Raw genomic sequence first — 27,267 nt, 5'->3', positions numbered from 1 at the left:
AAACAAGAAGCCCAGAGAGGACGTTACCCTGGGATATTGCTAATGATATGAAGTACAGCATAATCTTTAATTCACTACAGTTAACACTAGATGGCACCATGCGCCCAGCTAGAAACAGCCTGGATCCTCACCAGGCAGGAGGTGAAGCAGAAGCAAATTTTTAATCCCTGGTGCTATATTCAGCTCAAACCTCTTAGGTCCCCTTGGGAGCTGGGACAGTGCCCCACCGTTATAGTCATCAGGGGAGGAGGTGCCCCAAATCCTGAACAGACACGGGAGTCTGGATGCTTTGCTGCACACAAGGCCTGCATGGCTTTTTCAAGCAGCAGCATCTCCCTGCTAAAGAGCTGCTCAGAGGTCAGCAGGAGCCGGAGGTGGCCTGCTCTGCCCCACCAGGCCGCAAAAACCCCTGGCAGGGGCGATTCTGCAGGGAGGGGATATGAGGCCAAGGATGTGGCTCTCCCCCATGCCGCACTCCAGGTCCCCCAGATCTGAGACCTTCACGCATGGGCATGGTGGGGATCATCTAGTATTAGCAGCATCTGCTCCATTTTACAGATGGGAAAACTGAGGCACAGTGCGGCGATGGCCCAGCTCCTCAAAGCTATTTAGGTGCCTAACTCCCATGAGAATTAGGTACCTAGATACCTGTGAGGAGCTGGGCCCTTGTAACTTGCCCCAAGGTTGCACACAAAGCCAATCAATGACAGAGGCAGATAGCACCAGGTCTCTTAGATCCCTACTCGGTCACCAGTCAACTATGGTTCCTCCTAGTGAGGTCACTAATGCATCACAGCAGTAAATGCTGCTTAAACATCTGCATAGCTGGGTCGCCCATCTCAGTGCAGCTATTGGAGTCACATAACCCCCTGGGAGGGTGCACGGTAGGCTGTTGCTTCCAGTGATTTTTCATGTCTTCATTATTTATAAACTGACTGGCTTTGGACAAATCAGATCGGGAGGGGAACGGCTCGGGATGCCATGTTGAACCTGAAGCCATTGCCTGAGGCAGAAGGAAAAGGTTAGTTTGAGTTACTACAGAGAATTCTTCCCTGGGTGTCTGGCTTGGGGGTCTTGCCCACATGCTCAGGGTGTAACTGATCATTATGTTTGGGGTCAGGAAGGAATTTTCCCCTGGGTCAGATTGGGAGAGACCCTTGGGGGGGGGTTCACCATCCTCTGCAGCACGGGGCCTGGGTAACTTGCAGGTTTAAACCTAATGTCAGTGGTGGATTCTCTGTACTTTGAGGTCCTTACACCATAGAATAACAGGGTTGGAAGGGACCTCAGGAGGTCATCTAGTCCAACCCCCTGCTCAAAGCAGGACCAATCCCCAGGCAGATTTTTGCCCCAGATCCCTAAATGGCCCCCTCAAGGATTGAATTCACAACAATGGGTTTAGCTTACAATGCTCAAACCACTGAGCTATCCCTCCCCCCCAGCTTTGAGCACTTCAGTAACTCAGCCAGACGTTATGGGTCTGTTACAGGGGTGGGTGGGCATGGTTCTTTGGCCTGCAACCTGCAGGAGGTCAGACTAGATGACCAGGACGTTCTCTTCTGGCCTTAAAGTCTCTGAATCTATATTGCTGCTTGGTAGCACATGCTGCCCCTGCCACCTAGAGTCACGTCTGGTAACAGCAAAAACTACCCCATGGAACTTCCTCAGAGATAAACACGCCCTTGGTCTGGGAATAACTGGAGAAACTTCGGCCCAAAGGGCAATTCAGAAAATGTACAAATGCCTGAGAAGAAGGACTCAGTGTGCATTAATCATAGGCCTCTCCAAGGGGCTGATGGCAGTAATAGCTAAGCATCTTCTGTACCTTAATGACCAACGGCTCCTCATGGGAGGGAAGGACGGAAGGGGTGTTATCGCCATTGAGGAGCAGTGGCCTGTCCAAAGTCACGCCGCAGGTAGAGCCAGAAACTGATCCCGGGAATCCTTTTAACCATACTAACCCCTAGCTCGTCACTAGCCCTTTGCAGCAGCAGCTCTCAAAGCACTTTACCAGAGAGGGCAATATCATTATCCCCATTTTACAGATGGGAAAACTGAGGCACAGAGCAGGGAAGTGACTTAGCCAGGGTCACCCAGCAGGCCAATGGGAGAGCTGGGAATAGAAAAGCCACCAGGATCTCGCTTAAAGGAGCACAGCTACTAACCATGGGGCCTATTCTCCCTTCAGAAAGGTTTGCACAACTCCCACTAAGAAAAGCACAAAGGTAACCTAGGGCAGGATCTGGCCCAGAGGTTTCTTCCGTATCTAATAAACGCATAAACATCAGTCTCAGCCATTCATCTCATGCCTGCGAGACCCATTACTGAGAGATACTGAAAACTAGACTGGACAAAGCAGTGGAGAATTAGTGGAAATCCCTCACTATCTAGTGGATGACCCAGGTCAGCGGGTCGCGGACTGGAATGGGGCCCCATGTGAACATTTTCTAAGGTACCAGGATTTTACTGTACAATTACAGCATTTACACAGCATTATGCTCAGCTGCAGTGCTTGGGGGATATGGAGGGGCGGCTGCTGGTCCTTTTAATATTGAGAAAATACATCTTTGGCTTTGGCAAGTGTGAGAACCTAATATTCTCCTTTTCTGTCATCCAGTATCCGTGAAAGCCTTTCGGGGCAGAGGCTGTGTCTCGTGGTTCTCTTTTTGCCCCGTATCTAGCACAACGGGGCCCTGGACAGGATTGGGGCCCGGGGGGACTTCTGCAGTACAAATAGCCGTGCCAATTCGGCCCAGTCAAGCCTAGCAAGTTCTTAAAGAACCTCAAATGTAATCACAGGGTGGGCTTTTCAAAAGTGCCTCAGGCAGTGGCTTTACGGGTGACCCCTTTCACACAGCGAGCCTCTGAGTGCGACCCCCCCCTTATAAATTAAAAACACTTTTGTATATATTTAAGCCACTATAAATGCTGGAGGCAAAGCGGGATTCGGGGTGGAGGTTGACAGCTCATGACCCGCCATGTAATAACCTCGCGACCCCTTGTTTGAGAACCCCTGGCCTAAGGCAACGGAGGTGTCCAGTTCCCACTGAATGCGGCTGGGAATGGGGTGCCTACTTCCCATAAACTCTTTGGCAAATCTTGCTGCTAGGCCCCGAAGCGGCAGAGGGTCCATCTGCACGGACCTCGTTGCCGTCTCAGGGCTGTTGTGAGATGGGATCAGAGCCCGGGGCTGCTCTTAACGCACAGGCGTGGGGGCGTCTCTGGCGCCTGGCCTTGCACAGAGCAGCGCCTGCAAGCGAGTGCCACCCCCACGCCCGAGACAGACACCCGAAAGGTCAGGCTGCTGCAGCCATTTTCTGCAGCTGGGTGTGATGGGTCGGTGCACAGATGCCACGACGTGCATTGCCCTAAAGAAACGCCGGGCGCCCCTTGGCCTGTGCGGATCTTTTTTTATTGGCACCATCAGCTCTGGCCTGTTAAAAAAAAAACAACAGAAACTAAGGGGAAAAAAGGAAGCAAAGGAGAAGCAGGACAGAAGCACATGAGAGACACAATCATGTGATAGGAGAGCGGAGTCACCGCCTCTGGGGTTTGTGCTGGAGTCTTGTCAACTCCAGGAGTCCCCCCCCTCCCCCCCTTTGCTCAAGGAATCTAATCCCTCACTTCCCTTCTATACCAAATCCCTCCCCCTTCCCCCCCCCCCCATCACCCTCGGTCTCGCGACAGCTGCTTAACATAAAATGGCTACAATGTAACATCTTTGCCTTTTGATGTCTCTCGCGGCTGCTCCGGGAGAATTGGGGATCTAAAGCCAGAACAAAAGCCCCTCCCCTGCGGGACCTGCCAGAGACATGGTAGGTGGACTCGGCTAGCCCAGGAGCAGCCTTTCCTGTGCGTGTGTGTGTGTGTTGGGGGGAGGGCCCCCCCCCCTTCTCCTTCCCACCTCCCTGGTCCCGGCCGGGAGAGACACGAAATAAACAAGCCCGGTGCAGCAGAGGGAGCCTGACACTGACCAGAGGCAGCTGGGCTCTGCCTGGGAAATGCGCTAGAAGGGGCTGAAAGTAAGTGAGGACCTGGGAGGTGCTGGTTTAAGGAGGGGGGGGGGGTCTCCCCTCCTCACCCCCACTAAGAGAGAAGCAGGTCATGCTAAAAAGGGGGGGGTGTTATATATTCCCCCACCCCCTTTAAAAACCACCGCATTTGTGTTTTGCAAAAGGAGAAAATGTTGCCTCATCTGCTGGGGGGGGCGGTTTGAAGCCCCCGGGGGAGGAGGGGGCAGGGCCGAGGGGGAGGGGGCGCTCTAGGGGACCGTATGTCCTTTGGTTACCATGCCTGGGTCGAGGGGGGGGGGTCCCGGATTTGGATCCAGGACCTTCTAAACTAGCCCACTGGCCAGCAGCTTCTGCACTCAGGGGGGAAAGGGAAACTGAAACTGGCTTTCAGCTGAGCCAGGCAGATGGCTCCGGGGGGGTGGGACCCTTGTACAGGGGCCCGGTTACTACAGCCATTCTGCCCCCCCTCGCCTTAAGGATGATTATGAGCGAACATGGTATAAGGGATCCACCCTGCCCATTGTACCCTCCCCCTGTCTGTCACACGGACCTGGAGTGGCCCCTTTTTTCTTAACAGGAAGCTGCTTATTTCATGTTGATTTTTCTTTCCTCTTTTTGTAACTCGTCTCTGTTTGAAAAGACCCCCTCCCCCCAACCTCGGTTTCTCTCCCCCACCCCTGATTGACAGCACATGTTAGCTGGCTCCTTGTCCCAGAGCTGCCTGCACTGGCTCTGTTGTTGTCCTAGGGTTGCTTGCAGATGTTCTGGGATGCTACAGTTATTCAGAGGGCTCAGGGCGGCCTGAACTGGAGGTGGCTGTCAGGCATTGCTTGCACGTGCTGTGACAATGGGTGAGCTGCTGGATGCTGCACCGGTTTGGGGTGGTGCGGCTGTTGGTAGGGAAAACGGGGGTTTGAGCTTTTGTTTGGTGGTTTTTTTTATCGGGGGGGGGGAAATTCTCCCCCTTGCCCCCTATTGCTGTAATGTCACATGTGTGTGGTGAAGTATGGACGCATAGGAAGGTCCCGCAAGCTGAAATAACTTCAAAAGGGCCCTGCATGGAAGGAGGCTTCCTCTGCAGATCAATTTGCAGGTTAGCACAGGGGGCAGTGGCAACAGAGCACTGTCAGATGGGGGAGAGGAGAGAGAGAGAGAGAGGCTCTTAGGAGAAGGTTTCAGAGGGGTAGCCGTGTTAGTCTGTATCAGCAAAAACAATGAGGAGTCCTTGTGGCATCTTAGAGACTAACACCTTTATTTGGGCATACAGATTTTATTTATTTATATTTTATAATAAATATTTTATTTAATAACTTATTTATGCCCAAATAAATGTGTTAGTCTCTAAGGTGCCAGCAGGACTTCCCTCCCCACCACCCCTTTTTTCTTTCCTTGGGAGAAGGTGGCTTTACTGATGATGATCGATCATATCATCTATTCTGTTTCCTAATGCCTGATTATTTGATTTCCATGACCAAGTGTGTGAATAGGCAGAGATTAGTGATGAAAGGTTCCAAACTAAGGCCTGGTCTACGCTTAAAAATTATGCACTATAGGTAGGTGGACGTAAGCCTGGTGTAGATACAGCGAGGTCAATGGCAGAACTCTTCTGCCGATCTAGCTACTGCCTCTCGGAGAGGTGGGTTAACTACATCGAAGGAAAAACCCCTTCCATCCGTGTAGGAAGCATCTACGCCACGGCGCCATAAGATGTGCCACTGTAGCGTAGACCTGGCCGAGGTGAGCTATGAGGAAGGATTTGAAAGAAGCAGCATTTTCAGAAGGACTATTAAAAAGGTTGCTTAGGGCAAGTCACTTGACTAGGGGCTATTAAAATCTGGCACAGAAATGGTGAAAGCATCATAAATTCAGGATCCTGACATGCAGCCCTCTCTGAAAATAATTAAGAGCAGGGGAAACGCTGTAATCCACCATCACGGCTGCATTTATTCTGGAGACTAGATCTTGAAATTAACACCCAGGTGTGATCACGGCTTGGTGCAGAGGGGGTTTCAAACCAACTCTGTGTGTTCCTCTCACTAGCACAGGTTAGATGCTTCATAAATAAGAGCGATCTCCACCGAGAATGTATTTAATCACAAATGCAAAGGTCTTGTCTTTTCCCTTCATCGTTTTCATTTTTAAAAAAAAAAAGGAAGGAAGGAAGAAATCTACGTTTAAGGCTGAAATATTAATATTGCAAATAAGGAAAAACAAGTGTCGTCATCTGGATCCATTACAAACTGTAGATTATGGCGTTGAAGTTCGTGGTCATCCCCATGCGATAATACAAAACACACGTGTGGGAGGGGGGATGAGCATGAGTCAAGGAGACTTTGGAAGAGAAATCTGAATTATCTCACTTTCATGCAATTTGAGCTCGGTCGTAGTGTTCTTTTAACACAGTTATTTTTATTTAACGTGTACGTAATTAACCCCGTGATCCCTGGTCTGCTTGTATCCATCAAGAAAGGAAAAGGCTTAGCTGAGGCAAATTTATGCTTTCCAGATTGAGCAGGAAACACTGAGCGAGCAGCCGCCAGAGCTGTGGGTTGAAAGCTCAGCAGAACGATCAGTGAAAAAGCCATTCTGCTGTCATAGCATTTATTTCCTGTATCTCTGGTCTCCCTTCTCTTTTATTATGTTTGCAGTGAGCGATCAGGAGTCCCTGGTTCCAAACCCTTTGTCTCTTATCTCTGCGTGTGACAATGTGTGTTTCAGAAATTGTATTAAACCTCTAGCTGCAGAGCATGGTGTAGATTCTCAAACAGGATTATTTGTTCCACTGCTGTGGATTTGTGAATGTCTTCTGTGTCAGCTGGTCTGAATGAGCCCTCGTGTTTGCACTGGGGGGCCGAGCCGTGGCCGTTAACAGACGTGGCATTGGGGACTTCTCTCCTAGTTAGGGCTGCGTGGTTGCTCTGAACAACCTCCCCCAAGGAACGTTGGTTTGGATTTTGTAAAGGACCGTGTTTTGGCTGCAGCTGTTCTAGTGAGAGAGCTCACTAGTGAACGTCTCTTGGGGGAAATGGTGAATACTTGAAGAAAGTGACTTTTGAATTAGCGCTCAGGGCTGGAATCCTGACTCTAACGGTGTGTCCACACGGCAACCCGAGGCAGGATTGCAGCATGGGTCGACACATGTTAGCTGCACTAGCACTGCTAAACAGAGCAGTGAAGACGCAGTGGCACGGGCTACGGTGCAGGCGGGCTAGCAACGCAAGTGTGTACCCAGGCTCCCGGCATGCTGGTACGGCCCATGCTGAAGCCTGTGCCACCACATCTATGTCGCTGTTAACAGTGCTAGCTCAGGTATGTCTGCCTGTGCTGCTGTCCACCTCTGATTGTGCTGCAGACGCACCTTAAGAGTTAAGGTTTGGAGGACAGAAATACACCAAGGAGTTATGGCCCTGATGCCCATGGCCCCACGCCTCGTGCAGTCACACCAGGGCAAGGTCCTGGTCTGATCTGGCGGCGGGCCGAGGACGAGGCCTGTAAAACACTCCCATTCTGATCTGATCACGTGCTGCACCTGCTTTGCACTGAGGGTAAACGGGTGCAACAAGGAGCAAGGACCTGGAGAACTGGACTTGGGGAGTTTGCTGTTCTGTACCAGATGCTGAAATTGGGGCTAAACCGCAAGGGAGATCAGGCCTAAAATTCTCTCTCCTTTCTCTGGCTCTCAAAACACAGTGGCCATTTGGGGATGAGCTGAAGCAGTGTCCAAAGTGAGGAACTAGGATCTGAAAAATCTCCCTATTTCAAACACCCTGCTGCCGCGTCCCTTTCTTAACTCGGAACGTTTTGTGCCGAAAACTGGATTCTCCCCCCGCCCCCTTCCCACTACGCAGGCGCACGCTCGCTGCTTCCTGTAGGGCTTAGAAGATGCTCATTCCCTGCCTGAGATCGAACCCCTGAAGAAAGGAGGCTGAATAGTTGTTGCCATAGCAACGAGCGGTACTGCTCCCAGTGGAGAAGCCTGACCTGGGGTGCTATAAATCAGCAGGGGGATCTGGGAAAATCTATGCCAAGTTATCTTCCCCTCCCCCCGCACCCCACCCCAAATCGGCAGGGTTTTCTCCATCCTCTTCCTCCAAATCCGCCGGGATTTTCGGTGATTCACTGGGTTTTCTCCGCTCCTCTGCCCTGTCGATGGCGCGCGGGGCCATAAGGCTCGTGGAGAGCCGTTGAGAAATACCCCCGGCTTTCAAATGGAAGAAAAGTTGAGGCTTGCTGGTCCCTCCCCTGCAAATAGGCCTCGTGCTCCGGAGCGGAGATCTAAGCACCTCGATGGCCGGGTTCTCAACCTTTCCCTTTCTGAGGCTCCCTACCACCACCGCCGCCATATGCAATAAAAACTCCACGGCCCGCCTGTGCCCCAATAGTTTTCTGCAGATAAAAGCCAGGGCCGGTGTTAGGGGGTAGCAAGCAGGGCAATTGCCTGGGGCCTCACACCACAGGGGCCCCTGTGAAGCTACATTGCTCAGGCTTCAGCCCCAGGTGGCGGGGCTCAGGGACCCAGGCTTCAGCCCCATGCGGCGGGGCCTTGGCGTTCTGCCCTGGGCCCCAGTGAGTCTAATGCTGGCCCTGCTTGGAGGCCCCCCTGAAACCTGTCCCCTCATCTCCGGCTCCTCCTGGGGCCGTCCCTGGCATTGGGGTTGCAGCTGGACGCATGCAAACCTGGCCTGCCGCACCCGTGCAAGAGGTAACGGTTTGCTCAGTGCGGGCTGCGTCATGTGGCTGGACCGTTTGTGCTCGGCACCTGGAGGTTTACGCTAGAGCTGGTGGGGAACCTTTGAACGGAACAGTTTTCCTTTGAAATCCAGACGGTTTTGTGGGAGCTTGTTAACGTCAGTGTAATTTTTTCGGATGGGGAAGGCAAAACGTTTCATTTTGACAAAGTTGCTTCCGTTTGCTGCTTTAGATTTTGTTTCTATTACACAGTGTTTAATTTTAGGTATATTTAGTATATGCGGATTGAGTACCAGTAAAAATGAATCAAACGATGCTAAAGAAACACTTTTGATGCTATTAGGGTGACCAGATGTCCCGATTTTATACGGACAATCCCGATTTTGGGGCCTTTTTCTTATATAGGCACCTATTACCCCTACCCCCGTCCCGATTTTTCACACTTGCTGTCTGTTCGCCCTAGATGCTATCGAAATGAAATATTTTGAGGGTCCTGAATCAATTTTTTGTTTGTTTTTTTTACTTTTTGTTTTGTCGGAAATTCTGAAACTTTGGTTTTTCGTTCCCAGTTGGAATAACTTTTTTTTCTAAACGTCTGACTTTCCCACAGACCAGGAATGCCGGGTCCCAGTCAGCTCCAGTTTTTTCACCGGTGCGAAGGGCACGCTTCAGGCCTGCTCCAAGCCCAATGAAGCTGATACGAAGACGCCCATTTGCTAAAGCAAACTTTGGAGCAGGGGCTCAGTGAACGAGGAGCCCTTGTCTCATTGCATGCGCAACTTGCATGGGGGATGGGAGCACAAATCCTGTTGACGTACAGTGGGACTTGTGCTCCAGAGTCAAACGGGTGCTTTTTAACATCCCAGTTTAACCACTCCACCTTAATATTGTGCTCACCTTGACATATAACCTTAACTCTGTCCCTTTGTGTATATGCATCACGATACAGTCTTGTATCGGTCACATGCTGTTCCTAAATTTAATACTATGCAACTTACATCTCACTAGCCTGTAGGGGATAAACCTAGAACACCAAAGACTTTCAGTGTGTCTGGTTCACGCTACCCCAAGACTAGATATAGGATGTTTCAAGGACTGTGCCAATATGTTGTCCTGTCCTGCTCCTTGTTTGTTCCACCTACCTGTTGTCTTCTCTCTTAAATTTTAAACTCTTTGGGGGCAAGGGCTGGGACTTATGTGGTCCATCCAGTGCCTAGCATAGTTGACTTTCAATGGGATTTAGATCAGAAGTGCTCTTGGAAAACTTAACCCTTTACCCGAAGGCACATGCACAAGTGGGGGCAGGGGCAGAGCTAAGGTGGTATGTGCAGACTTCACTCTGGCAGTCAGGTGACTCCGTGATGCAGCCTTCGTGATCTCTCGATGTAGATCTCTGTGGAATTCTCTACACGCTTTTAGGTTAATTTTCGCTGGAGGTGATTGTTGGTCTTTGTTCCTTGTGTGTCCGTGGGACTGAGCCGAACCAGCCTTTGGGACAGTCCAGTGTGGACTGATCAGGTTGGGCTGAATGATTGACTTTCCCTAAGACTTGTCTGATATGCAGCATTTTTATTCTTTCTACCTCCGGGAGGTCATTTGAATGTTGGCACGTAGGGATTTTTTTGACCTGGTAGTTCTCACTTCTGTTGTTTTAAAAAATTACCCCCGCAGAGATTGTACAGAGATTGTGGGGGGGGGAATTTCCAACAGAAACTGATGATAGCAAATGCACAGACCCACAAGCTGACCCTATTGCTAATGGTACTTTGTGTCTCTTTACTCTACATTTCCAAGAGAGGAGATATGCTGAAAAGCTCACGGCGTGAAAAGCGAACACTCACTGGGGCCTCAGACCCCTACTGGGGGTTGGGGCAAAAATTCTTCCACTGCCTGGGGAAAATCCCAGCCTAAGAGTGTAGAGAGCACAGAATTTCCAGCCCCTGTATGGGGTTTGGGAGGGGCGGGAGGGGAAACAGTTCTGATCCCTCAGGGCAGCGGGGGCGGGGGTGGCAGAGGCACCCTCTGAGCTGACTAAGTCCCAATTGCCCCACTGAAAGATTCCCGCCTTTGCTTGTGTGTGGGGGTTGTAGCCTGCTCGGTTCCACTCAGGGTCAGTGGTTTGGTCCAGGGACCACTCGAAGGCGTCCTTGATAGATGCATAGCCCTGTGAGGTGCCCCATGTCTCACCATGTGCCCTGTCTGGTCCCCTCCTTGGGATTTACGGACATGCTTGGAATGTGTCAGGGTCACTTCTGAGTAGTCCTCAGGCTCCTGCATCCCAGCTACTGCCAGCCAAACTAGCCAATAAGAGGCCTTCCTCTTACCACTAGGAAGGTACGGGCATCCCACTGCTGCCACCAGTGTAACTGGAGTGCTGTGATCACTCACCTTTGTCCTGGGTACCACTTCTCAGGCAAGTGTTGTAGGCACCTGAGTTGCTGGGCCCAAAGGCTTCTGCACCTGATGGGTCCCAAATATCCATCTACCAACTGCACACACCCCCCTACTGCACCACTGGCTCCCTGGCTCTGTCCTTACTCCTCCCTGACTGTCCTCCCAGAACCTTCCTTTCCTGGCCTCTAAGGAGGAGAAGTAAACGAGCAGGAGCAGCAGCCTCATTGTGCTGACCTGTGACAAGCCCAGGGAGTTTCTGGCTTTAAAGGCACAGAGTGGGCAGGTACCATAAAACTGTTGCTGACGGCTGCAAGAGGCCCCCAAACCAGAAAGCGAACAAGCTGAGCACCCTAACTCTATACAACTGGCATCTGGCCTAAGAGGAAGGCAAGGCCGCCTAGTGGATAGGCCACTGGATGGGGACTTGGGAGATCCCAGTTCAGTTTCTGGCCCTGCCACTGGTTTGTCTGGTGGTCTGCAGCAAGTCACTTTGCCTTCCTATGCCTCAGTTTCCCCAACTGCAAAAGGAGGCTAGCGATTTCTGTAAAGCACTTTGAGCTCTCTTGATGAAAAGAGCTAGCTAATAGCCAGATACGGGGCTTTTTGGTTTTTTGTTTTAAATACAAACCCCAACGTTAAGCAGCCGGCCTCGGATCAGTACATTTTTCAGCCCCAATCCTGCCAATGCTTAACTGTTTGTGGTGAACAAAAGGTGAGATGTCACCGAACCATAACCTGGAAGTATTTTCCTGCACTGTACCTGCAAATGGGAAGTCGCTGGGCATCGCAAGGATGTGCTTTGCCCGGGTTCCTCCTCTTTGTCGCTTTTACTTTTCCACTGAAAAATCCATGAGGGGAATACGGCTGACCAAGACAGGGGGTCAGAGGGGTGCTTGGGCGGTGGCTGCCCCACAAAGGTTAATGAACCTGCTACGGCCCTTTGCTAGCAGGTGGCGGTGTTGTTAACTCAGGCAGTGGGGTGTGTGCTTTCCCAACCAGAAGTCCTAGGTTCAATCCCCGCTGCTGACAACTCCCATACAGTGCAGCTGGGTTTGAAGCCACGTGTTAATTTGTTGGGGCAAGGCCCTTATCCCCTTCCATCCCTAGCTGGCACGGGCTGCGATGCTTGTCGCTGCACTGGGACTGCATTTGCTTGGGGGAATCCCTACCCCTGACAGACTCTACTGCAGCATGGCAGGAGGAGAAACAGGCTCCTCTTTGTGCACCACAGAGCAGGCTTTTAAACCGTGCTGCCTCTGCACAAACCAGGACCGAGCTTCTGCCCGCCATCAGCCTTGCTGATCAGAGGCACCTTAGCGGGGTCTGGTTCTGTGAGGTACCAGCTGCCCCAACACCGAGCTAAACGTGGCAGGTGCCACACTCACTGGTGGTTTGCAAGCGGCCTGGGCGTTCCTGGCAGTGCGGGATTCATCTGTGGCCCTTCTGAGAGGAGTGGTTAGGGTGCTAGCCTGCCATTTGGGAGACCCAAGTTTAATTCTTCGCTCTGCCACAGGCTTCCTGCGTGCCCATGGGCATGTCATCTGTAAAATGTCAAACCTCACTGGGTGCTGGGAGGAGAAACACATGGGATACTAGGGGGCTGTGGTGGGTATCCAGGGGATTTTGGCAGTAGGGAGCCTTGCACCTCTAGGTCATGGGTTCAGATCCTGTCCAGGGCAATAATGATCAAAAATCATTCATCTGATTACTGGTCTGCATGAAAAATGAGTTTAATGGTCACAAGCCAGTTCCTACTGGGACAAGTGTCCACAACTGGCAGGCCAGGATCGAGGAGGCCATGGAGCGACCTCTGTGACCCTCCCGCAGTGGTCAGGGCTGAGGGGTACTTGGCTGCATTCAGGCCTGGTACAGAGTAAACACCAGGCTCTCCTGGAAACAAGTTAGTGAGTTGCTCCATGGTGCTGCCCTGCTCTTGATGTGCCAATGTGAACTAGTTACTCGCCCATGCCAGGGGAGGAAGCAGCCCCACTGGCCCAAGGACATCTGCCCAGGCAAACTAGGAATCCAGCTCCAGCATCCCGCACTGTAATGGTGGGCGCTTTGCCCGGAGTGGACTGGCCCAAGGGTCTCCAGCTGGACCTGCCCTGTAGCTAGCAGTGTCGGCATTCGATTTTCATCCCTGCATGAGAGTCTGAGCAAAGGGGGAGCTCGGGCACCTCCTTGTCCCCAAGCAGCTGGGCTGCCCTGAGCCCTCCATGGGGAGAGGTGGGGCATTGAGCCTACTGATGGGATGGCATGGGGTCCCCTACACACCCCTGTCCTCTAACTCCCACTGCTGCCTCCCTGCGCAGGTGGGGGAACAGCCCAGTTCCTGACATGAGAGAGGCATTCACAGCCTTGAGTTTCCAAGGCTAATGCATCCACTGGGCCGGGGCCGGACCGTCTGAGGCCGATGTGGCTCTGCAGGGGTGGTTGATCTCAGCACCGTCCTGCAGAGCTGTCCTGCTCCGACAGCTTTGGGGAAATATCATTTGGCAGCTGAGCCTCGTTTAGATGGTGAGCTTCTCGGGGCGAGGACTGGCTCCGCATCTCTGCACAGCACCCTGGGGTGGGTGGGTGGGTGTGGAGGTGTGTGTGAGATAGATGTGTTCCCTGCCTCAGCTCCCCTCTGCCTGGCAGCTGCCGCTCCCCAGCGCTTCTTCATCCTTGCTGCCGCTAACGGAACTTAAAATGGCTTTTTCAAGACGGTCTGTTTCTAATAGGCTTAGGCTGGGACCCACGGAGGGAAGGCCTATTTCCCTGGCGGTGTGGGGGAGAGAAAGATAACACAGGCTCCCACAATGCACTGCCCGTCATCAGCTGTCCCGGCAGGCAGATGACCAATCAAGCCAGTGACTCCTGCATCTGACCCACCTTCCTTGCCACGGGGAGGTGAAGGGGATTTTGCAGCCGATCTATGTACTCCTGGCAGGAGCTTAGCTGCAGACGCTGAGCTCGCTGATGTCTTCGATGCTGCACATGGGGAAGACTTTGCAAAAACTGGCTGCTGGTGGGTGCACACCTCCGAGGCCAATACAATCTGTTGGCGCTTGCACTGTGGGTTTGGGTGCATGCGCTGGCTGGGAGAAACAGGCTATCCTACAAATGCAGGGTATCTTAAAAATGGCCTGTTGGGGTGCTCTGCAGAAGATCTGGATCCTGAGAAAATGCGTAGAAGCTCAAAGAACTAGAACATCCCTGGGGAAAAAGCCCTCTTGCTTCCAGGCACACCCCACCTCTAACTGCCAGAGGGTGGGGAAAACATCCTCATGGGCATATTATTCCTGAACTGTCCCCTAGGGAGGTACTTGCAACTTTGCATTGCCAGAGATGGGGGTGTGGGCTAGATGCATAGACTATGGGTAGGTCTACACAGCAAGGAAAAACCCACAGCTGGCCTGTGCCAGCTGACTCAGGCTCGCAGGGCTGTTTCGTTGCTGTGTAGACTTTTGGGCTGGACCTCTTGCCGAATACACCAGTGACCTTTACAATGCGCTCTTGAGGTCCAGCCACAGAACAATGTCCAGTTTGTTTGTTTGATAAGACCTGTGGCCCAGTTTTGTGAGAGTCTCCTGGTTTTCAGGACTATCCTGGGCTCTGGCTATGGCTGGCCAAGATCCTGGGTTTAGCTCGGCTGCCAGCATGCCTGGCCACCTAGAAAAGCAGGGCTGGAAGAGAGGACCTTGAGAAATCAAATCCAGCCCCCTGCACTGAGGCAGGACCGAGTAAACCTTGACCATCAATGACAGGGGTTTGTCCAACCTGTTCTTAAAAACCTCCAGTGACTGGGATTCCACAACCTCCCTTGGAAGCCTGGTCCAGAGCTTAACTACCCTGAGAGCTGGAACGTTTTTCCCTAATATCTAACCTAAATCTCCCTGGCTGCAGGTTAAGCCCATTGCTTCTTGTCCTGCCTTCAGTGGACATGGAGAACAGCAAGCAACAACCTCTTTTGTAACAGCCCTTAACGTGTTTGAAGACAGTTATCACGTCCCCCTCCTTCAGTCTTCTTTTCTTAAGACTAAACATCTGAGTTTTTTAACCTTTCCTCAGAGGTCAGGTTTTCTAAACCTTTTATCGTTTTCGTTGTTCTCTTCTGGATTCTCCGATTTGTCCACCTCTTTCCTAAAGTGGGGCACCCGGAACTGGACACCATCCTCCTGCTGAGGCCTCACCAGTGCCGAGTAGGGTGGGACAGTTAGCTCCTGTGTCTTACATACAACACCCCAGAATATTGGCCTTCTTCAAACCTGCATCATATAGTTTTACTCCTATTAAATTTGTGATCCACTGTAACCCCCAGATCCTTTTCAGCAGTACGACCACCTAGCCAGCTATTCCCTACTTTGTAGTTGTGCGTTTGATATCCCCTCCTCACTTCCTACACAGAGTACTTTGCACTTGTCTTTATTGAATTTCATTTTGTTGAATTCAGACCAATGCACCAATTTGTGACGGTCGTTTTGAATTCTAATCCTGCCCCCCAAAGTGCTGGCGACCCCTCCCAGCTTGTGACATCTTCAGTTTTAATAAGCATCCTCTCCACTCCGTGATCCAAGTCACTAATGAAAACATTGAACGGTACCAGACCCAGATCTGACCCCTGTGGGACCCCACTACAAACGCCCTCTGAGTTTGGCACTGATCACTACTCCTTGAGAGCGGTCTTTCAACCACCCGTTTTATAGTGACTCCTAGTGTGCTTATGAGAGCCTCATGTGCGACAGCCTTACTGGAATCAAGAGATCCCCCATCTCCCGCTTCCCCTCTATCTGCTGCGCCCGGAACGCTGTCCAAGAAGGACATTCGGTTGGTTTGACGTGATTTGTTCCTGACTGATGCTGCCATCCCACACCCTGGCCTGAGGGAGCAGTATAGGGTGACCAGATGTCCCAATTTTCTTATATAGGCTCCTATTACCCTCCCAACTTTTCACATTTGCTCTCTGGTCACCCTAGAGCTGTACAGCCTCCACCTTCACGGGCCCTGCCACCTGAGCCTGACCCAGCTTCGTCGGGGCAGGTCCTTCACCAGACCCTGCAGGAGCGGCAATTCCCCCCCGCCCTCCACCAGCCGTCCCCTCCAGCAGCTCCCCCTTCCTTCCCTTCCCCAGCACCGCTCTCTCCTGTCCACCCCAAGGGCCTTCCGCCCAGCCGCTGCCCCCCTCCAGCTCTGTTCCAGCCACGCTGGCCTCTCCTCGGTGGTGGGGGACGAGGAGCAGGGAGGAGTGAGCGGAGAGAGAGCAGAATGCTGGTGGGCCAGGACCATTCCCTAACATGCCTCCCCCTCCCTCTCATATCATCCCTGTGAGCCCCTCCCCATTTGATGGGCCTCCTGTCTTTTCGCTGAGGAAGTCTGATGCTCCCATGGGTCCTGTGGCCACAGGTAGTGGTAAAGCTACCTCCTTAGCACCCAGATGCCCCAGTAGCTGGGTAGCAGATAGGTGGAGGGCGGGGATGGAATTGGTCACTGCTGTCCCAGCAGCTTTTCCCAGGCCACGCTAGAGGGGCAGGGCAGGGGAAACTAAAATGTTTTAAGGAGCAGCTGGTTTTGGGGGGGCAGAAAGACCCTGCTTTTTGGGGGCGGCTGGCCTGGCTCCCAGCTCCGACAGGCCACGCTGCCATGTGCAGCTCTGTATCCCTCACCAGACTAATCAGCCCCGGCCTTTCCAGCCTCCCCTCATACAGAACCTTTCCCCTGCCCATCTCGGGGCCTGGCCCTGCCAGCTCTCCCCTGCTTGAGTCCATCACATCTGGCAGCTGGGGAGGGACGGTGTCGGTCTTGCACGTTGACGAGACCTCTCCGTGCACGGCTGACTTTGTCCCCTTGTGTCTGGTTTAGCATCACCAGGAGAAGAGCCCCTCGCCAGTGCCCAGGATTGCCCGCTCCGCCACGGCGCTCGCTTACCACGAGCACTACGCCTCGCCCGGCCCCGTCAAGAGCAAAGCCCTGAAGACTGAGAAAGACGCGGCGTTGCCCTCCTTCTCCTTGGGCGGTAAATACGTTTCCGAGGGAACAGAACCATCGGTGGGAGACGGGGAGGGTGGATGCAGGTTGCAAGGCGGTTGGCGTGGGAGGGAAGAGCCACGGGCAGCGTGCGTGTGTGGAAAGCCCCCGCTCACAGTAACGCAAAACCTGAACCCGTCGTGTGGGTTTGCCCCACGAGGCTCTGGTGAGGGAGGTGTCAAACGTGGGACCCGCGTGCAGAATTCTCCTGCTGAAGCAGCTGAGCACGCCTCTAGCACCTCTAGGTCTCGGCTGTCACCTCCCACCTGTGTTAAGACAGCATGTCCTTCTTCAGGGTCCACAGAGGAGCGCCAAGCGGTCTCCCTTCCAACCCCCTGTCTTCCCATTCTGAAACCTTTCAGGCTTGGACGGGGCCAAGGACGGGAGGGGCAAGTGACTTAATGGATCAGACTAAGATGATGGAAAGATCTCTCCAGCTTCTCTCTTGGAATTATGGGAGAACAGGGAAAGATGCTTTTCCCACTTGAAAACATTTCCAACCCTGTTCAGACTAGCTGAATGTGGACCTACACCACCCCCCTGCCCCCATCCCAGGTTTGGACTGTAGCATAGCCCTGGTGGTGGTGAAGATCTAGTGTATCACCTTAGTTTTCAAGGGGGTGGGATCCATTTGGGTCAATGAAAATTCTGACTTCCAAAGTGCATCCTACACGTGCTCCGTAGGAGTCGTCCCTAGGCTAGAGACGCCAGTGTGTAGAGCTGTTCGGGGCATGCCCTTCTTGGATCCCAGGGGCTAACAAGCTTATTGCAAAGAATCGTTCTTTGCTCCAGAGCAAACGGAGCTTCAGAACTTTGTGCACGAGCGGGACATTGGCTGTTAAATGGCCTTGAGGCCTTGGTTCCTGCTGGCCTCCAAAGGTGGGAAGTGGAAGAGCTGGTTTCTTGCCCCCAGATGCCCTGTGGAGGAGCCTGGCCGTGGCTTCCTCCCCGTGCGGCTCACAACCCTTTCCGAGGCGTTCAGGCTGGGAGCCGGCGTCAGGAAGCTACGGGCCAGAGCCAGGCCGGAATGACGTACTCACGGGGGAGGTCTGCAGTGCGGCTGGCCTGTGCCAGCTGACTCGGGCTAAGGGGCTGTCTAATTGCAGTGTAGACCTTGCAGGGTCCTAGATCCTGGACTCCTGAGGCCAAACATCTCCACCGCACTGCAACAGCCCCATAGCCCGAGCCCCCCACGCCCGAGTCGGCCGGCACGGGCCAGCCGCCGGTTTTGAATTGCAAGGTAGACAAACCTAGATGCTTCCCATAAAAACCCAACACCCAGGTTCAACTTGAAAAGGGATCCAAACGCTGAGAAGCATGGAAGTGGCCTTGATTGAAATATCCCACTGTGCCTAACGCGCTCCTGTTCTGATGGCCTCTGCCTGGCATTGGCAATCGCTTTGCTATGCACTGGGCAACGTCGCAGCTCAGCCTCGCCAGGCTGCCGGGAGTTCGTCTCAGGTGGCCACGCTCCCGTTGTAACTCTGGATCTCTCCAGCAGGCTACAATGACCCGGCTGTGTCGGGCAGCCAGATGCACCCAACCGGAAGTGGAGGCAGCGGGGCACAAGCTCAGGACCTGCGGCTCTCGAAGCGCAGACCCCTCCCAGGTGAGCTCAAGGGAGTAGCAGTGCAGGGGGGGGGGTAGAACTGTGATCCCAGCAGGTCCACTCTCTTCCAGCCGAGGGCACCGCTCCAGGTATATTCAGGGGCACGACTGTTCATCTGTTTTCTTTGGGGAGACTAACTCGAACTTGTCCCTTAAATGTTAACCTGGGATTCTTGCTAGAGAAGGGGGAGGAGTTCGGGTTCAGGCAGGGCGGCTCCAGGCCCCGGCATGCCAAGCATGCGCTTGGGGCGGCATGCTGCGGGGGGCGCTCTGCCGGTTGCCGGGAGGGTGGCAGGTGGCTCCGGTGGACTTCCCACAGGGACGCCTGTGGGAGGTCCACCGGAGCTGCGGGACCAGCGGACCCTCCGCAGGCACGTCTGCGGGAGGTCCACCAGAGCTGCGGGACCGGCGACCGGCAGAGCGCCCCCCATGGCGTGCCGCCGTGCTTGGGGCAGCGAAATGGCTAGAGCCGCCCCTGGGTTCAGGCCAGGTTCCTTTCCTGTATTCCTGGGCTAATCAGCTAAACTCTTCCTGTTCGGCCTGAGAACTGTCCCAGCGAGAAGACCCAGAGGGGCGGCGCTGGAGGAGGTGGCAAGGGAAAGCGGTGGCTGCCTGGAGCAGGGGAGAGAGACCAGGCAGTGGCAGGAGAGAGGCAGAGGTGGGAAGAAAGACGGGGGGGAGGGACGTGATGGAACATTTCTAAAGGCTTTGGACCCTTTGTCTCTGGTCCGAGCAGAGCCCAGGCTGATAGGGCCTGGAACCTGTTGCCATCTGACCGCTCAGCAGCCTGTATGACATGAGTTCGGTGGGTCTCATCAGGGGCAAAAATCACCATTGCGCTCAGTGTGAACTGGCCCCGTTGGTTGCTCATCTCAACAGAGAGCCCCCGCCTCAATGAGCCATTGGGGATCCCCCCAGGTCAGGGGTGAGGTATGCTGTGGGGAGAGCAAATGGCCATTGCCACCCTCTGCACCCCTTTCCTGGGTGACTCCAGCATGTTTCACATCTGCAGGATCTCGGGCCCAGCTCTCTGCTGGAGAGGCAGCCTGCCGCGCCCTCATGGGTGAGTGTGGTGCATCGCGCCCAAGCCAGCTAATTCTGATGCCAGCAGTAGAGGACCAGCGAGGCCGTGCCCTCATTCTGGGAAGGAGGGAGGACATGAAGGCGGGGAAGTTATTGGGGCTTGGGAGAGAACTGACTCCAGTGGCTCTCTCTCCTTTCAGGGAAGCACTACCAGTGCTCCAGCTACGGCTGCAAGCTGGCTTTCCACAGCATGCAGGAGCTCATGGATCACATGAGAGTCCACTACAGACCCACCCAGTCCCTGGAGGGTAAGGCCTGGTTGCGTATCATCCCAGCGGGGTGCTGGGAGAAGGGGGCCTTGCTGCCGAGAGGTGGGGTGTCAGGACACCACATGCTAGGGCAGGCTGGATGGCCGAGATGAGGCGGCCTGGTTATCCCTTCCCAGTGCTTCCTCTGCGGCATCAGCCCGGCTCGGCTACTTGTAAAGCATCAGTTTGCTGTTGATGACTGAGCAGCTGGTGAGGCGGCTGTGGGTTGCGTGTGAGCACTTGTTGGAGCGGTGATTGTCCACTGAAGTCACATGGTATTGCTACCCACTGATGGGCTGGCAGGGAGAGTGCAAACTCGTAGGGTGCCAAAGGCCAGGTTTACAGGTGCTGGACTCTCCCAGGAGCTCAGGTCTCAGTTGCTCCAACAGGGAACAACGGGAGACGCTGGATCCTCTGGCCGTAACTTTTTCTAGCAGTACGTGGGAATGGGAGCTTGTAGCACTAAATCTGTGTTGTGTTTCAAACGCCTCCCACCCCAGACAGTGTGAACCGGCACTCGCCCAGCCAAGTGTTCGCAAACAGCAGCTCCCTGATCCCAAACACTCACCGATGTGCTCCTGCTGCTTGGGCGCGAGATCAGATCTGCCCCTTGGCTGTCCAAGGACAAGCTAATTCACTAACGTTCCCACCCCCAGGTTCTCTTCTGCACCCCCTCATCTTATTAGCCACTCGCTGCCAAGCCGCTGCGCTGCTAAACTGTCCAATTAACCTGGGGGGGGGGGTTATTTGGGGTTTTTTTGGGGGGTGGAGGAGTTGAAATTTCCCTTGTGTGATAACAAGGTCCCCTGCCCTCTCTGGCAAATGCAGTAACTCCTCGCTTAACGTTCTGGTTATGTTCCTGAAAAATGCAACTTTAAGTGAAACTATGTTAAGCGAATCCAATTTCCCCATAAGAATTAATGTAAATAGGGGGGGTTAGGTTTCAGGGAAATGTTTTTCACCAGACAAAAGAGTGTGTGTGTGTGTGTGTGTGTGTGTGTGTGTGTGTGTGTACACAGTACAAGTTTTAAAGAGTTTTAATACTGTACACAGCAATGATAACTGTGAAGCTTGGTTAAGGTGATGGAGTCAGAGGGAGGGCTATTTCCCAGGGAATACCTTACTGCTAAATGATGAACTAGCACTCGGCTGAGCCCTCAAGGGTTAACATGATGTTAATGTAGCCTCACACTCTACAAGGCAGCACAAATGGAGGGAGGGGAGACAGCATGGCAGACAGGGACAGAGACGCACACCCTGTGTGAGAGAGAGAGAGAGATGCACACTGCCCCTTTAAGTACACTGGCCCCACTCTAAGTACATTGCCTTTTTAAGTAGATCAGGAAGCTCCCTCCATCCTGAGCCCTGTCATGTCCCCCCTGCTTTATGGAGATGGGGTAAGCGGGGGGGGCAGGAGCAGGGAGGAGAGGGACACCCTGACATTAGCCCCCCTCCCCCTCCACGCCGCAAGCAGGAGGCTCTTGGGAGCAGCTCCAGGGCAGAGGGCAGGAGCAGCACATGGCAGTGGGGAGAGGGACAGCTGAACTGCCGGCAATTGATAGCCTGCTTGGTGGGGTGGGGGCTGCCGGTCCACCCTGGTTCCAAGCCCCCACCAGCTAGCTCCACCGGGCTGCTCTTTCTGCCAGCGGTGGACAAAGCAGGCGGCTGCCAAACGACGTTATAAGGGAGCCTTGCGCAACTTTAAAGGAGCATGTTCTCCGCTTGGTCAGCGATGTAAGGGTGTTAACCGGGCCGACTTTAAGGGAGGCGTCCCTGTGGCCGTTCTGCGTGTGTTCACAGAGGTGAGCAGGGTGCGTGTCGAAGGGGCTGGGCTCCCTAACCGTTGCGTAGCTGGTTCGAAAGAATCCCTCGCTCTAAGCTGAGAACGTTGTGGACCTGACTCTGGGTGTCCCGCTGACCCCTCTGCCCCTCTTCTGCCAGGTAAAATATTCCACTGCCCCACCCAGGGCTGCACGGAAACTTTCCCCAGCATGCAGGACCTGGTGGCTCACATGAAGGTGCACTACAAGCCGAACCGCTACTTCAAGTAAGTCCCCCTCTTTGGGTCACAGAAATAAGGCCCCTTCTTCCCCTCCCTCCCCGACCCCTCTCACTGGTCCCAGCTAGTCCAGAGCCCCCAGATCTCCTAGGCAGGGCACTGCACCCGCCAGACTGTTCTCCAGTGTGCCAAGCAATGGGGCTCTCTCCTGCGGCTTGGGGGACAGCTCCGTGCTGTCCCTCTGCTTGTGCCGGGGCCCTTGTGGGATGCAATGGGCCAGTTCTTCTCCCTCCTCAGTGTTGGCTTTGTTCTCTGGGCTCTAGAGTCCCGCAGCCCAACGGGACCCGCCTCCGAGGGTCGGGGTCTGTGCAGCCGCTGCCTGTTCCGCTCCTGCCGGCCGCGGCCGCCGTGCTGGGCTGCGCATGCCAAGGTGGCGGCGCCTCTGGCTGCGCAGCAGGGGGTGGCAGCTGACAAGAGAGGGGCACGCGGCCGCTGGCACTGCTGGGCCAACCCCAGGGGCAGGAGGCAGCTGCAGCACTGGCTCCGGTTTGTGGGGGGGGAAGGGTCAGGTCAAAGAAAAATGGGTCAACCTTAGTGGAGTCTGGTGGGTTTGGGCCCAGAGCTATACGCTGGCCATGTACCTGGGATGGCTCCTTTCTCCACGAGAGAGATTTCCTAGTCCGCTCGGCTCTTGGCCTCTCTGCTGAGCTTGCAGGCTGGCAGTTTCCCCTCGGGCCGGGCCGTTGCGGACTCGCCCTGTCCTGTCGCTCCCCAGGTGTGAGAACTGCCTGCTGCGCTTCCGGACTCACCGCTCCCTCTTCAAGCACCTGCACGTCTGCTCCGACAGCGCCAGCAGCCCGGCTCCGGCGCAGAAAGCCGAGAGGCCCCTCCCACCTGCTACCTCCGGACTGGAGAAGGACCCCCCGGCCAAGCCGCTGGAGGGGCTGCCCAAACTCCAGAGCGTCATCCGGCACATGGAGAAAGAAGCCATCCTCCCCAGCATGGACGCTGTCTCCACCGCCGTGCCAGCCTCACTCCCCACTAGTCTCCCTGGTCTCCACGGCTCCCTGGAGTCCATGCCCCTGGTCTCTCCGGCCTCCCACCCGTTCCCTCTGCTGGAGCCCTCGCTCTTCGGGCCGTCGTCCTTGACCCGGTTCTCGGGCCAGCCTCACTCCTCGGTGCCGGGGCCTTTCCTGTCCTACATGCACCCCTCTCCCTACAGCTTACCTCAGGCTTCGGTTCAGCATCGCCTCAGGCCGTATCTGCCCAGCCAAGGCCTCCCCGTCTCCAACGCTGTGTGGAAGAAAAGTCAAGGTGAGAACACAGGGCCAGCAGGTAAATCTGTCGTCTTCAGCTGGGAATCCCCCAGGCTACAGCAAACCTCCTTCCAGGCTCGCCCCAGGCTGCTGCTGCGAGAACCCACAGGCGGGCGGGGAGGCACTTCCAGCCGAGGACGCTACCCACCAGCTGCCCTGTCCTCCCTGAGAACCAGACAGATCCCACTTGCTCAAGCTCCCAGATTCCCTCTGTCCCGGGCTCCATGGGGTGGGTTCCAGTGGCCATGTCTCCACCCCTCATCCCAACATCTCGCCCCCACCAGACAAGCTGCTCCATGGGGAAACTTGAGAACAAGATCCACGTCTCTCCTGGAGGGCTCCCCAGATGTGGGGCATGAGGCACGATCCCCTTTATCCTGCTCTGTTTGTCTGCCAAGGCCTGGGGGTGTATTGGGCTGAATCCTCCGCTGGCTCCACCAACCTCCATGGAGATACCGCGCCAGTGGAGAATTCGCCTCTCGTTCTGTAACCGAGGCCGTGACACCTCCCGGGCCTGTTCCTCCCGCCAGCCTCTGGCCGCTGTGCTCAGCTGGTGAGCCCCGCTCCCTTTCCCGTGATGGCCATCGTCGGCCTGCGCTGGGGACCCCTTCGGCGCAGGATACGGCCCGGCGACAGGCTGCCCGGCGACAGGCTGCCCAGCTAACGCCCTGACAAACCTGCGGATGGTGTGAGCACCAGGACGTGTTCCTGGCTCTCATTTGCTCCAGTGTGAAAGTCCCTCTCGGTGCTATTTAAAAAAAAAAAAAAAAAAAAAAAATCCCCCTTCAGCTCCCCCACATCCCCCCCAATCTCCGTCCCGCTTCCACCCCCTGGAACTGTCCGTGGAGTCCTGCGGGGGCAGCGCCTGGAGTGATGCCCCCTGGTCCCGTCAGCCTTGTTCTGAAAAGCCAGTGGCAGCTGCAGCTGGACACAGCTGGCATCCGAGCCAGGGCCTCTCGGTCGCTTCCCTCCCCCCCCAGCCAAGGGAGGGGAAGGCCTAATGCTTGTCTCGCCCCTCGATTCCCTTCGCAGGTGTGTGCGTCGGCCCACGCCTCCCATGCTTTGGCTCAGGTGTGACTTCAGGTTAGTGCGGCACCTCTCGGCTTTGGGCTGCTCTCTGGTCCCTGGGTGGTGCTGCTGTGCGGTGAGGGGGTGACCTGCCCTGGGAACTGGGGAACCCAGGGAGAGTCAGGGGAGGGCTTGAATTAGCCATGTCACCCAGGACAGCAAGGGGCACTTAGTCCTTGGAGGGCCCAAGGGCACCACCCAGGGGGCGAAACACCCGCGATACCTGTGGTTGAGTGGCTTAGTCCAACAACGTTCAGTCCCTCTGCAGCACCTGGCATTGGCCACGCGGTGAAATGGCCCAGGGGTCTGACCCAGTCCGGCCTGCAGCCCCATGCCCTGACTGCCTGCAAGCTAAGCAGCACCAAGACAGCTCAGTCACTGGAGGGGAGACCTCCGAGCTCCTCGAGAAGGGACGTAATACAGAGGCCTGGTATTAAACTGCTGACGTACCTCTAGCTGAGAAGGGAGGGTGCTGCCTGCCCGGGGGGCGGGGGATCTATCTGGCGGTGAGCAGCAGTTGTCTGGGACTGACAGCTGCTGTGGTGTCTTGATGGACAAGACTTCTCGTTTAAACCAAACCCTGGGTGGGGCCGGCTTTGTTACCCTCAGCCCGACTCTGGGGGCGCTGGCCTTGATATCTGGGGAGGGATAGTGGCCCTGCAGTTTCTGGGGACTCCGACCATTTACCCCCCCTCCACTCTGTACCGAGCAGGGATCGTCCCGGAGGCCTGGCACCTCTTGGAAGCCGTGTCAGCCTGGCCTGTCCCTGTTGGAGCCTGTGCCAAACCTGGGAGGCGTGGGAAATCAGCTGCTCTTCTGTGATACTAGGGAGGCTTGGATTTCCCCAGCCGAGCCAAGCATGTGGGAGCGAAGGCTTTGGGCAGGGGAATGACCTCCCCTTTGGGCCTTAAACTGGAACAGCCGCTGGCCCCAGCCCCCGGTTCCTTTTCTGTGTTGGGGGCATTACAGTAGCAGCGAGAGGCACCAGAGACCCAGGCCACTCTGCCTGGTGATGCCCAGAGAGAGACAGCCCCTGCCCCAGAGCACGCACCATCTCAAGACCAAGACAGACCAAGGGCAGGAGGGGACCAGCTGGTCAGTGGCAGAACTGGGAATAGATGCCAGGCGTCCTGAAGCCCAGTCCAATGTACCATGCTGCCTGCCTTGGCCTCTGGCTCTCCCATTCCCACGGCCGTCAGCTGCTGGGTGTGTTTCAGGGGGCACGGCCCAGGTGCTGCCGGCGTGGTGATGAACAGCTGCGCAGGCCTGGGGGAAGGGGATGCCCGTGCGATTGCTGTCCCAGGGCACTAGCAAGTCAACGCACACGCTTTCCACCCCCCTGTGCTGCAGGCCACTCCTCCAACAGCCGCATCGTGTGGGAGCACACGCGAGGGCGCTACACCTGCATGCAGTGCCCGTTCTCCAGCGCCACGCGGGAAGAGATGACGCTGCACATCGACGATCAGCACAAGAATCCACCCCTGCCCAGCCGGCTGGATGGAGAGATGGGTGCGGTCCGGTGCGGGGAGCTGGGGGAGGGGGGGAATCTGCCCTGCTTGCTGGTGGGAGGAGCTGGTTGGAGCTGATCTTGGGACCCTGAGCCCCAGAATTCAGCCGAGATTCCTTCGCGTGACAAGTGTTCCTGTGGTCTTAGTGGGAGGAGTGGGTCATATCCCAGCCTCCCAAAGCCACACCCTTCCCAGAGCCTGACAGGGCTGGAGTCCCGTCCCCTGTCTCCCCCCGCGACTGAAGAAGCAGGGAGCCTGGCTTGGTGAGGTTTAGGTGGGGAGGAAAACTTCTCTGAGTGATCTAGGCAGGGGACTAAGCCCCAATGCACAGGGACTGGAGAGATGTGGACACTGCTAAAGCAGCCTGAGAAATGGCCCCTGATCTTAACTGCTTCCCTACTTGTCTCTGAGCTGCACCAACTCCATCCTCCACCCTGGCCGGGAAACCTGCCCTTGCCCAGCTGTCCTGGCCAAAGCGCTCCCATAGGGGCCAGTTTGGGGGAAGGGGAACTACTCCAGCTCCACCCACAAGCCCAGAACAAGTGGATGGTTCCTACCAAACTGCAATGACCTTGGACTTATCATTAGGCTTCAGCATCAGTTGAGGTGCCTGGAGCAGATACGGGCCTGGGCCGTTCTGCAAGCTCCCAAAGGCAGTTGTATTGGACCCGACCAGGTTTTCTTGGTCACCAGCTGGGCTCCGCTGAGATGCAGCAGCAGGGCGTGAAGCCAGAGCGCTGGCCCCATGCAAGTTGGAGGCCATGCACCCAGTGCCCCACTTGGCCCTAGCCTCTCGAGCAGCTGCCCGGGAGCTGGTGGATTTCTTAGCGCTGATGGTTTTCCCTTGTGCTTCTCTTACAGACTTCGGTGTCGGCCTCGCCTCCTTCCACTCAAAGCTCCCGCCGGAGATGGAGAACTCCCTCTACTCGCAGCTCTGATGCTCCTGCTGAGCCAGGGGTGGGGAGGGAGGGAGGTGTGCATGGGAATGCCATAGGACCAGGGGTAGGGAAAAGCCAGTGCTGCAGCAGGAACCTACCCCCCTCTTCTGCTGGTGCTGTGTTTGCACCCCTCCCCTCACCTGTAGCCATGCCACTGACTTCAAGCTGTGCACTGCAAAGAGTTTGGGCAGGGAGAGGCTTTTTCTTGAGGTTTTAGGTGTTTTTTCTTTTGGGAAACTTAAATTTAAGTCCTGGAAGCTTGTGTGTCCCTCCCTGCTCCAGATCGTATTGCTTCAGGCACAAGGGTTCGCTGTAGAGCCTGGTAGAGTTGCTCAGGAGTTAGTGGACTTCTTTGCGGGGATGAGGTCGCTAAGAAATAAATGGGAATTGGACAGAA

General features: G+C 55.2%; 1 protein-coding gene across 6 annotated transcripts; it reads left to right on the top strand.

The window, feature by feature from the left end:
* Positions 1-871: 871 nt before the first annotated feature.
* Positions 872-27,267, top strand: ZNF414 (zinc finger protein 414). 6 transcript variants are annotated; one of them, XM_044998922.1, is made up of 9 exons: positions 3,661-3,815; positions 16,938-17,091; positions 18,601-18,711; positions 19,934-20,041; positions 21,983-22,088; positions 22,816-23,354; positions 24,389-24,439; positions 25,775-25,933; positions 26,794-27,267. In XM_044998922.1, the coding sequence occupies exons 1-9, from the start codon at positions 3,813-3,815 to the stop codon at positions 26,868-26,870; spliced, it is 1,308 nt and encodes a 435-aa protein (XP_044854857.1). In that variant the 5' UTR covers positions 3,661-3,812; the 3' UTR covers positions 26,871-27,267. The 6 variants fall into 6 exon arrangements, with proteins under 6 accessions (XP_044854860.1, XP_044854857.1, XP_044854858.1 ...); XM_044998923.1 differs by lacking the exon at positions 24,389-24,439; XM_044998925.1 differs by lacking the exons at positions 3,661-3,815; positions 24,389-24,439; positions 25,775-25,933; positions 26,794-27,267 and adding an exon at positions 872-1,021 and having other exon boundaries at positions 18,604-18,711; positions 22,816-24,382.

Source organism: Mauremys mutica, chromosome 24, assembly GCF_020497125.1.
Source record: "Mauremys mutica isolate MM-2020 ecotype Southern chromosome 24, ASM2049712v1, whole genome shotgun sequence".
In the NCBI taxonomy this organism is placed as follows: Eukaryota; Metazoa; Chordata; order Testudines; family Geoemydidae; genus Mauremys; species Mauremys mutica.
The sequence above is the reverse complement of the archived record's forward strand: the minus strand, read 5'-3'. Positions and strand labels throughout refer to the sequence as shown.